Genomic DNA, 11,059 nt, shown 5'->3' on the forward strand with positions numbered 1-11,059 from the left:
TAATAAAAATCAAATTTAAAATTAAGTTTTTTTAATCTTAGCTTTATAAGTATAAATATAAGCGAAATAATTACAGAAAACCAAGACAATGGTATCCCGTTGGAACGCGATACCTTCTATAAGACAGTATCGGATACCTGATATCTGTTGTGGTACTAGCTGCATGGTACCTGATACCTGTTACCCGGTACCTGTGATACCTAAAACCTGATACCTGTGATACTCGTGCAAGAGAATAGTTAATATGCCTGTCCCGTTGCAACGGGATCCCGTTTTGTAGTTGCCCTCAAATAATTAATGAGCCCCTTTGTATTTGCATGAACTGGATGTTGCTGAAGAGCCCATCGTTTTCCTGAGAAGGCCCATCGACAGAAGAGCCCATCATCCTCTCTAAGCCCGGCCCATCGTCGCCTCGTGACGTCACCACCCCCGTCCCGTCTCCCTCAAGGCTTCTCTTTTGCGCCTCGCCTCTCCTTTCTCTCCCACACGCACACACACCGCCGTGGACGCCGAGGACTACACTAACCGGCGGCTGCGGCGGCAACTCCGGCGGATCCACCCGCAGCTAGGCCGAGTCGCGCTGCCGGGGAAGAGGCAGCGGGAACCCTAGCCGGCCGAGCCTAGCCCGGGGGAGGAGGAGGAGGCAGGATGCTGTTCCAGGTGGGAGGGCAGGGGGCGCGGCCCACCTTCTTCGAGATGTCGGCCGCGCAGCAGCTGCCGGCCAGCCTCCGCGCCGCGCTCTCCTACTCGCTCGGGGTAAAGTGGATGAACTCGCCTCGCCCCCGCCCCTCTCCTCATCTCCTCCAAATTCGATCCAAATCGCTCGGGATAAGGGTGTTTTGACTTCGTGGCTGTAATTTGTTTAGATGTCTGGGGTTTCTAGGGGGTGATAGAAAATTATAGTGTCACTCGACGATGCTGGCTTCCTGCGCATTGTAGTGGTCTAGCTTGAGGAGTTGGAGATGATTGAATGGTGCGGGCTCTGGGTTGTTGTTTTATTTGTTTCTGTGCCAGATTCTGTTGGTTACTGGTGCAAGCTCGGAGTATAGTTGATCAGTGCTAGTTTTGTATATGCAATTCGCAGTCACAGAAGTTGGTTCTTCTGCTGATGGATATTACAGCTCTTTAGGTTGTTTGGCTAGCTGCACTGAATTGGGTTGATTCATTGGGATCATTGCTATATGTAGTTTTGAGCAAACTTCTTTTAAAGGACATTGAGCTCACATGATGCTGTTCATTTTTCTATACAAATAATATTAAATTGGTTGTTGTATATCACATGTTTAAGAACAAATTGAATGTGACCAAATGATGCAATTAGAATAGCATCCCAACAAACTGAAGGTGAAGTGTTTTGTAGAGCATCTGTGGAACGTATGTAGAAGTATATTACGAAGAAACTCCAATAATACTGTTAAAAAGTACTAAAAAACAGTGTGCACTGGGCACGAAATAGCCAAGAGGATTACATGCGGAATGGAAGTTTTTGGATTGCCCTACACAAGGTTGGACCTTTACCTAGCACAACATACTGTCAAAAGCATGATACAAATTCTGCTCTATCTGGTTCACAAAGATTCTTGCACATGCAGTTAAGTATGTAATTGCGCTTTGTGATTCTTGCACAGGCAGTTAAGTATGTAATTGCGCTTTTACTACTACCTGTTTGAAAAAAGTGTCTCAACAATGGAGAGCGATAAAGCAGAGTTTAATGTAGTATATGCACCATTTTTAATAAGGGGAAAAACTTGTGACTAGAGGAGTCATTTTTTCAGCTGATGCTTTCTCTAAATTCTTGAACATATCACTTTGTGTGTGTGTTTAATTTTAGTACATCATGCCTCTTAAATAGAGTTCTAACTAACTCATACTATTACTCACAGGTTTTTGCACTAAGACGGCCGTTGTTACATAAAGTTTTAGATTACGAGGATGAATTCTTTGCCTTGTTAATGGCTGTCCTTGAGTCCCATAGTTTGCGAACGACAGGTTTGTCATCACAGAAACATAAGGTTCTTTTGCTGTAAAGGATTTGCTGTGTTCATGACCTTTGTACTAACTTTTCTTTGAGACATCTCAACGCCTCTGTGATTATAACTGTCCAGGTTTTTTTTTTCAGATGGTTCTTTTTCGGAGTCATTGTATGGTCTCAGGCGGAGACCTGTTAAGGTTTCAGTAAAGAGAAGTAGTTCTGGTGCAGAATCCAATGATAAAGCCTATGATTCTGTTCTAAGGAAGCGCCAGAAAGTCCTTTCTGTTGTTTTTTTGGTATGATGTCGTTTAGCAGCAAGCAGCTTTAGTGTCAAATATTACTGCTTTTTTTTTTTGGTATTGGCTTTGTTGTTTTCGTGGTAAATACTTTTGAGCTGTTCTGTCTTGCTACTCTGCATATGCAGCTACTATCAAAATCTACGAAAACAGTACCTCTCTCTACCAATTTGATTAAATTGGTTTATCATGACTTCAAGAGTTGAACACCTAGAAACAAATCTAACCCATATGTTAACCTTGTGTGATTTTGCATGGTTCTATTATGTGCCCTGAGCTGCTCTTTTATTAAAGCTGGCCTTGTTTATCAACGTTTTACAACTGACACCAATGCCTAGTCTATTTTTACTATGTACTACTCCAGTATGAATACAGAATGTCCTTTTGCTTTAGTTACAAGCTACGATGCTCTTACTGGATCTCTGTGTTCAGTTATTTTCTTATTGAAAGTTGGTGCAGATTAGAAAAAAAAGTTTCGAGTCTTCAATCTTGCTTTGGTCTATTATCCTTTAATGCGTATTCAGCACCAAAACTTAGTGTAGTTGTTAAATGTATTAGCGATGCTCTTGATGAAGTTGTTATTTTTGGCATTTATGATACAATTTCATGTGCTACCTCAGTGACTCAAGTAAAACGACAAACATATGGATATCACTATCAAAATGCTCATAAAAAATGGGTGTCACATTTTATTTATGTTATGATGAAATTTCTCAGGTTTGGAATATTTTTTTTATGGTGTTCTTAATATGTTTGTAGGTTGTTTTGCCATATTTCAAGTCAAAGCTGCAGTCCATATATAACAAAGAAAGGGAGGCCAGGTTGCAGGCAAGCCTTTGGGGTCAGGGTGATGTTAGATTCGATGAAGCTGACCTTGTTTCAGATCAAGGGGAGACTTCTCAAGCACAAGTCGAGGCTACAACTGGAGAAGTATCAAATATGGCACGTATTAAGAAGAATTTTGCGGCATTAATAGGTGTTTGCTATCCATGGATTCATGCGACCAATGAAGGTTAACTACCCTTATGCCTAGACACCTTGCATAAATCATAAGTGTTCCAGCTTTCTTCTGTATCTATTGATTTTAGACATCTTATTACAAGTGCATTATTCTCAGTTAAAGACCAATAAAGAATGAGATCATTCCAGCGGCCCAGCTTTAGCTTATTTTGTATAACCTACTTTTTATTGTCTTAATCCTTTTGTTTTGCTGTGTGTGGATGTAACTCATGTTTTATACAAATTCAATTACATAGCTGTGCACCGCTGATTTGTTTGTTTCATCAGATGGGCTATACGGTTGCCATAATTTTTACTTATCAGGTCTTAAAATTGATTTGCAGGTCTCTCATTTGCTTACCAGTTGCTGTATTTGTTGGATGGTACTGCATTTTATAGTCCAGCACTGCATGCTCTTGGGCTTCATGTTTGTCGTGCTACAGGACAAGAGCTGGTATTTGATACTTAGTTACTTACTAATTTGTGTCCTTGACTATTGGTTAGCTCAAATATGCAGAAGCCTATTTCTAATCCTATTACCTTGATACAAATGCCCTTTTTCTTTCTTATGATTATGATTTCTCCATGCAGACCATTGTCCTTTTTTAAAATCCAAGAAAACATATCAGATATCAAATTGGGTTAAGTTTTCATATTTAGAGATGGTTAGCCTTTATTTTGCTAATTTATTTTCTATTGTTTTTTCTTGAAAAATTAGATGGAATCATCTTCTAGGGTATCAAGAATCAGAAATCGAGAACTTGAGAGACTTCGTGGTCCTCCATGGCTGAAGGTAGTAAAGGATTGTATCACTACTCATATAGTGGATTTGCTCAAGTTTGAGTCATTTAATAATGGCGCATAACACTAATATTTTAATATTATCCCTGCAGACCATGCAAAGGGTGTTACTTAACTGTATGTACACTAGCCTAGATTATGCACAAACTGGTTTGATTGCTGCAGTTTTCTTTTTCAAGGTCAGCTCTCCAATTTCTGCTCTAGGAACCCAAGTTCTTCGTTTGTCTCGGTGGTCAAATTTGTTTTTCCTTGCACACTCTCTTTATCTTTAATCTTCTCAGTTCTCCCTACAATGGATGTAATATGATGAAAAAACATGATCCCCCATCGTGCTTCGCTTAATGTTCTCTATCTCGTGATCTTATCTAGATGATGGAATGGTGGTATCAATCTGCTGAGGAAAGAATGTCAGCTCCGACTGTATATCCCCCACCCCCTCCTCCACCTCTGCCAAAGGTACATGTTATATGCTAGTCAATATATGCAGAAAGCAGTTACCCTTGTCTGAAATCTCAATTTGCAGTAACATGGTGAACAGAACTCTTTGTTTTGCCACTGTGCAGTTGGATATATTTTGTGGTTTAATAGTTCTTTATATGACTACTGTTTGATTTGAGCGTCTACTTCTTTCATCAGGTTGCTAAAGATGGACTTCCCTTGCCCCCTGACAGGACATTGTGCCCCTTATGCTGCCAGAAGCGCAATAACCCTTCTGTTCTTTCTGCTTCTGGTTTTGTATTCTGCTACAGTTGCATTTTTAAGTCAGTCTCCCAGGTAGATTACTGTCACAAAGAAGCTTTCCATTATTATGATCAGAAAGAAGCAACCCACAATCTATTTATCTTAGCCACCAATCAGTCGCTAATTTGATTTTGTTTTGCTCTACAGCATAAAAGGTGCCCCATCACATTGATGCCTGCCACAGTAGAACAAATCAGACGCCTCTTTCATGATTTGTAGTTTGATTAGACAGAACACACTCTTCTCCCCAAAGATCAGGGGAAGCCGGATATAAAGAATCGTACTATGCAGCTATTCATTTTTGTTGAACAGACCACAAGGAACTCAGCCCTTCTGACACTCAAGGCATGGCCATCTACTCAAGAACAGTGCTGTTGATTCTTCCCCCGTTAGGAAATTCTATGTTCATACAAAGCTTGTATTCGTTTTCTTCTGTTGAAATCAAAAAAACATGCACAGCTCGAGATTTTGGTACTGATGTGCAATTACTGTACAAATGTCACTTTGACGAGGTGACTGGTTACACAATTTGAGAGGTCCTTGCCCAACTGTATCAAATATGAAAGTCATCGAAAGCTTATGGCTCTGTTCGGGAGGAGGGGTTGGGTTAGGAACCCCTCCTCCCCGGCACGCAAAACGAAGTATCTATTATTGCATGATTAATTGAGTATTTGCTAATTTTTTTTGAAAAATGGATTAATATGAATTTTTAAAGCAACTTTCGTATAGAAACTTTTTTTAAAAAACACACCGTTTAGCAGTTTGAAAAGCGTGCGCACGGAAAACGAGAGAGATGGGTTGGGAACTACTTCTACCGAACGCAGCCATAGATATTTCACTCTCATCTCTCTCAAGGAAAACTTCTTGTGTTTCTGAATCTATCATGATGCTGTGAGCATGATTTGTGGAATTTTGGATGTCATGTGTTTATGATGCTGTGAGCATGATTTGTGGAATTTTGGATGAACCTATGACAGACGTGTTGGGCTGGAACGGCATAACGGTGTGGAAAAAGTATGATGCTGTGAGCATGATTTGTGGAATTTTGGATGAACCTATGACAGACGTGTTGGGCTGGAACGGCATAACGGTGTGGAAAAAGTACACCGAAGGTCCCTCAACTTGTCATCGAGTTACAAAATCGTCCCCCAACCGCAAAACCAGATATATGACATCCCTCAACTTACAAAACTGTTCACTTTAGGTCCTTCGGTGGTTTTGACCCTGGTTTTATCTGACGTGGCGGCTGAGTCAGTGTGGGACCCACGCTGGCCTCACATGGTCAGGGTGTCCACATCAACACCTTATCTCTTTCCCCTCTTCTCTCCCTTCTTTCTCTCACTTCTCTGTGCAGGGGCGTAGGCTGGTTGACGGAGCGACGCGGGAGACGAGGGTGGCGGCGGGGCGGGGCGAGGCGGGACTGCTCACTGCACCAAAAGGGCGGGCAGAACAAGCGAAGCGGCGGCGTCGGCGGGCGAGCGCGGCGCGGGGGGAGGAAGAACCCGAACTAGCTTAGGAAGGGGCGGACCCGGGAAAGGGCGGGGCGAAGCAGGACTGCTCACTGCACCAAAAGGGCGGGCAGAACAAGTGAAAGCGGCGGCAGCGGCAGGCGAGCGCGGCGCGGGGGGAGGAAGAACCCGAACTAGCTTAGGAAGGGGCGGCGTCGACAGGCGAGCGCAGGGGGGAGGAAGAACCCGAACTAGCTTAGGAAGGGGCCGGGGGGGGAGGAAGAACCCCGAACTAGCTTAGGAAGGGGCGGCGGCGGCAGGTGAGCGTAGCGGGAGGGGGGGAGGCAGGCGAGCGCGGCGCGGGGGGAGGAAGAACCTGAGGCGCACCGGGAAGAATTTCCCGGTCAGTCACCCATCCCAAAATTGCTCTAGGCCATGCACACTTAACCTTAGAGTTTTTTCGAGATCGGCTTCCGGAAAAGAAGTTGCAACTTGTTGATGAGTATTCTATTAATCCTATTAAGCCCTGAGCCGGGATATCACATTCTCACCCCCTTAAGATACCGACGTCCTCGTCGGTCAACCCAGGCCAGGAATGTCTCCTATTAGCACCACGTATATGCAGACATTTTTCGGCGCACATACGTCATACCATACGACCACATCGTGGATCATCCCGTATACACTGTATGCCCGCGTGCATATTCATATATACGTATAGCTACAAGAGTCGGCTCTGATACCATATGTGACGCCCCCACACTCTCCGAGGCCGGGCCCTTTCTACATCTGGCAGCTTTCCTAGGATATAGACTGCCCTCACAAACCAACACTAGTCTTTTCTGCACACTTTGTTCTCACTCATGCACACTCGGGAAGAATTTCCCGGTCGGTCACCCATCCCAAAATTGCTCTAGGTTAAGAAGAATTTCTCGGTCGGTCACCCATCCCAAAATTGCTCTAGGCCAAGCACGCTTAATCTCAGAGTTTTTTCGAGACCGGCTTCCGGAAAAGAAGTTGCAAGATATGAGTATTCTATTAATCCTATTAAGCCTTGAGCTGGGATATCACATCCTCCTCCCGCCGCCCGCGTGCCGCTCCTTTCCCCACCGCCCACGCGCCGCTCCTTCCCCTACCGCCCGCAACTCCTCCCCCTGTCGCCTGCGCGCCGCTCCCCCAGCGTTGCCGCCTTGCACTGTTGATCTCGCTGAGAAGAGAGAGAGATGAGGAAGGCAGAGAAGAGGGGAAAAGAGAGAGGAGGCTGACATGGCCACGCTGACATGTGGGTCCCACGCTGACTCAGCCGCCACGTCGGATAAAACCGAGGTCAAAACCACCGAAGGACCTAAAACGAATGGTTTTGTTAGTTAAGGGATACCCGATATCTGGTTTTGCGGTTGGGAGACGATTTTGTAACTCGATGACAAGTTGAGGGACCTTCGGTGCACATGAGGCCCATTTTATTTGTGTCGGGAATGGGTTTCGTTTCACGTGAGGCCCATCTATATGGGCCACAAGGAGACTGCGATGTACTTGCGTCCCGTTATAAACGGGCCGGACCGGGCCTCTAGTGGCATCGTGGGGTCGTAGCCCAGGTGAAAACGCAGCACATCTCCCTCGCCAACGCGGCCATATCCAGAAGCCGAAACCTTCTTCCCCTTCTCCTTCTCTTTCCCCTCGGCGGCGGCGGCGGCTTCTCCCTTCTCTTCTCTCTCTCGCATCGCCTACTCGTTCGTTTTCCCTCGAGGAGGAGCAGAGGCGGCGGCGGCGGCGGCGGAGCGGACATGGCTGAGGTGGAGGCAGCGCCGATTGCGGCGGCGGAGACCCCGGAGGTGGCGGCGGCGGAGGGAGCGGCGGCGGCGAAGGCGCCGCACAAGCTGCATAGGCAGTGGGCGTTCTGGTACGACATCCAGTCCAAGCCCAAGCCCGGCGCCGCGTGGGGGACCTCGCTCCGCAAGGCCTACACCTTCGACACCGTCGAGGAGTTCTGGGGGTACGTGCCGATGAAGCGCCCTAAGCCCTTGCCCGATCCGTTTCCCGGTCTTCGGATCTGATCTACTTTCTGTGTTTTGATCCTGTCTGGTAGCTCATATGCTTGATTTAGTGGCTATGCCGTGGGTATTTCTGGTGGTGTAGATCGGGGGTTCTGATTATTCCCATGCGAGCACAATCTAGAATGATTAGAGGGTACTTCGGTTAGTTTTTTTTTTCGCTGATATGTTTGTTGATGCTATCGTTGGCTGCAGTTTTCGTCAGATCTAATTACTACAATGCATCGATGCTGATTACTTTGGAGCTGATTTTAAGTGTAGGCTGCATCGTGGATTACTGATGTTTAGGGATTGTCTGGATGCTTGTTTCCCGAAGTGCAACCCTGGTCGTTTGTTGTGTCTTATAAACAACAATTGTCCCCTCCCGCATAGTCGTAACAACTGATTTTGAATGTTCAGATTTCTCTACGGCTTTGTATTGCTGAACCAGCTGTTGATAGACTAGAATGTTTAAGATTTCTCGAAGGCCTCGTATTGCTGAACCAGCTGTTGATAGAGTTGTCTTATTTCCATACATGCTGCATGGAGTATATTTTCTAGCTTCTTTTATGGATGTTCCGGGACTTTTAATGTGGTTAAATGTACAAGGGTAGCAATTATACAACATATGAACACAACTATCTTTGTTGTTTATTTATTATTCAAGCTTGCATGCGACTTTTTTTTTTGTGTCTAAAGATAAGAAAAATAGTTATACCTTTTGAGACTTACAACTAGAATGACATTCAATATTGTGGGCACATGGAGGCGTAGGTATTAATTACTCTGTTGTATTTTTTCTATGTTTTGGCAAGTTCTTACTGTAGGTATTCCTGCCTATTATCGGATACTTTTGAATTTGATTGTCCTTTTATCCTATATGTGCAGGCATGATCTTCCTTTCATTTAAATCCCCTTATTTCTTGCTGCAGCTTGTATGATCAGATTTTCCGTCCAAGCAAGGTGACAGTAAATGCTGATTTTCATTTATTCAAGGCTGGTGTAGAACCAAAGTGGGAAGACCCAGAGTGTGCAAATGGGGGCAAATGGACTGTGCCATGTAGCAGGAAGACCACCCTTGAGAACATGTGGCTTGAAACGGTACATTTCCTCTAAAATCATTGCTTAGTTTGGTCGGAGGCTCTGAAGTGCTTTGGATATAACATCTGTTGCTTGACCTATCTTCTAAAGTTTCTATCATTTCTGCTGACAAACTTTTCGAACATGCAGCTGATGGCTCTGATTGGAGAGCAGTTTGATGAAAGTGAGGAAATTTGTGGAGTTGTTGCTAGTGTCCGCCAGAGAGGAGACAAGCTTGCATTGTGGACTAGGACTGCCAGCAATGAAGCCGTTCAGGTTGGTTTTTTGAAAAATACTGTAGTATAACAATATGAGTGTATTTGCTCATATATTTGATGTAGCAAGCAATTTAATCTGTAGTACATTGTTTTCCCACCACCTCTATAGTCAACATTAAACATGTTGTTCAAAGCTGCCATGTTCTCTTTAGTATTCTGTTCATCAAATTTGTCCACTTCACTAATTTTGCTCAATTTATTTGGGATACAGTTGACAAGTATTTGATGGTAGGCTAGACTTTACATTTTGTTTGCTTTTCTGAGTTCCATATCTTATTTGATACCATTTATCTGCTTGTTTTATTGGAACAATTTATTTCTGTCTTGAGTAGAGAACTATTTTGTTTGATTTGACTTTCAGTCAATTTAAGCTATGCTTGATAAAGCCTATTGTGTGAGCTAAATCCCTATTAGGTAATTTGATGCCGTGTCAAAGAGACTCAAGACTCTTAAAGTCATCTGGTGCCCACATCATGCAATACTATTGATGGTTGATGCATCCATTATGATTGCCATCTATTTTGTTTCTGATATAGTGATATATTGCATTGGTATGATAACAAAAACATAAACACAACATCAATGCTGGTTTGCATTGATGAGCACCATAATAGTACTAAAACGTTTCACATTTTGCAATGAAGCAATCGCTTTGTAATTCCCTAACTCTTCAACCATCCTGTCTCTTTTTTCTGCACTTCATAAATTTTTCATTGTTACCACAGGTCTGTGCATTCAAAGGACATCTCTATATGTGTTTTTTTTTGAGATTTGAGCATTACCTTTTGAAACATGGCTTCAACCATAGACCAATGATAACTAGAGAAAACTAACATGCCTTTGCTTTGCAGGTAAACATTGGCAAGAAATGGAAGGAGATTGTTGACTACAATGATAAGATGGTCTACAGCTTCCATGTATGTGTTTAGACTATTTTTGTTGTCTCAATAACATATTATTTTTTAGTCACCTGTAGAATAGATCAAATACGTCCATAGCTCATTCTATTTGGATGGTGCTTCAACTTCAATGCAGGATGACGCCAAGAGGGAGAAACCAAGCAGAGGTGGACGGTACAACGTGTAAGTCACCGCAAAACGTTGCAGCTTGGATAGTGGCCATCGAGTGGTGTGCCGATACCGGCGCCTGTTCTTTACAGCCTCAGCTAGTGTTGTTGTCCGAGGCAATTTTTCCGACCTATTGTGTTGCTTTCCTCTCTGATAGCTTATGGTAAAAGATACAAAGATGTTGAGGAGTTTGTACGCCACTTAATTTTGCTCGTAACATACATTGACAATCAAGAGGAGCCATGGCATTGCGATCTGCTTACACGGCATATTCTTACTGGATGGTGTACACTACTTACCCTTTTTAATGCAAGCATCAATCCATTGCTTTTCTCACTGCACACCTG

At 43.8% G+C, this 11,059-nt stretch overlaps 2 protein-coding genes across 2 annotated transcripts; both read left to right on the top strand.

Moving 5' to 3' along the window:
* Nucleotides 1-445: 445 nt before the first annotated feature.
* Nucleotides 446-5,367, top strand: LOC4348849 (peroxisome biogenesis protein 12). The gene is made up of 10 exons (XM_015757410.3): nucleotides 446-756; nucleotides 1,884-1,989; nucleotides 2,120-2,268; nucleotides 3,028-3,280; nucleotides 3,612-3,721; nucleotides 3,986-4,060; nucleotides 4,161-4,247; nucleotides 4,438-4,524; nucleotides 4,705-4,842; nucleotides 4,957-5,367. Exons 1-10 carry the CDS (start codon nucleotides 649-651, stop codon nucleotides 5,026-5,028), a joined length of 1,185 nt encoding a protein of 394 aa, XP_015612896.1. The 5' UTR covers nucleotides 446-648; the 3' UTR covers nucleotides 5,029-5,367.
* Nucleotides 5,368-7,884: 2,517 nt separating this feature from the next.
* Nucleotides 7,885-11,054, top strand: LOC4348852 (eukaryotic translation initiation factor-like). The gene is made up of 5 exons (NM_001423059.1): nucleotides 7,885-8,250; nucleotides 9,220-9,388; nucleotides 9,518-9,643; nucleotides 10,497-10,562; nucleotides 10,681-11,054. Exons 1-5 carry the CDS (start codon nucleotides 8,042-8,044, stop codon nucleotides 10,729-10,731), a joined length of 621 nt encoding a protein of 206 aa, NP_001409988.1. The 5' UTR covers nucleotides 7,885-8,041; the 3' UTR covers nucleotides 10,732-11,054.
* Nucleotides 11,055-11,059: the final 5 nt, after the last annotated feature.

Source organism: Oryza sativa, chromosome 10 (genome assembly GCF_034140825.1).
Source record: "Oryza sativa Japonica Group chromosome 10, ASM3414082v1".
Taxonomy (NCBI): Eukaryota; Viridiplantae; Streptophyta; class Magnoliopsida; order Poales; family Poaceae; genus Oryza; species Oryza sativa.

Coding starts and splice junctions, on each gene's coding strand:
- LOC4348849 (XM_015757410.3), top strand. CDS start 649: ATGCTGTTCCAGGTGGGAGGGCAGGGGGCGCGGCCCACCTTCTTCGAG. Junction 1,990..2,119: donor CCATAGTTTGCGAACGACAG/GTTTGTCATCAC, acceptor TTTTTTTTTCAG/ATGGTTCTTTTTCGGAGTCA. Junction 4,248..4,437: donor CTGCAGTTTTCTTTTTCAAG/GTCAGCTCTCCA, acceptor GATCTTATCTAG/ATGATGGAATGGTGGTATCA.
- LOC4348852 (NM_001423059.1), top strand. CDS start 8,042: ATGGCTGAGGTGGAGGCAGCGCCGATTGCGGCGGCGGAGACCCCGGAG. Junction 8,251..9,219: donor ACCGTCGAGGAGTTCTGGGG/GTACGTGCCGAT, acceptor TTCTTGCTGCAG/CTTGTATGATCAGATTTTCC. Junction 9,389..9,517: donor AGAACATGTGGCTTGAAACG/GTACATTTCCTC, acceptor TCGAACATGCAG/CTGATGGCTCTGATTGGAGA.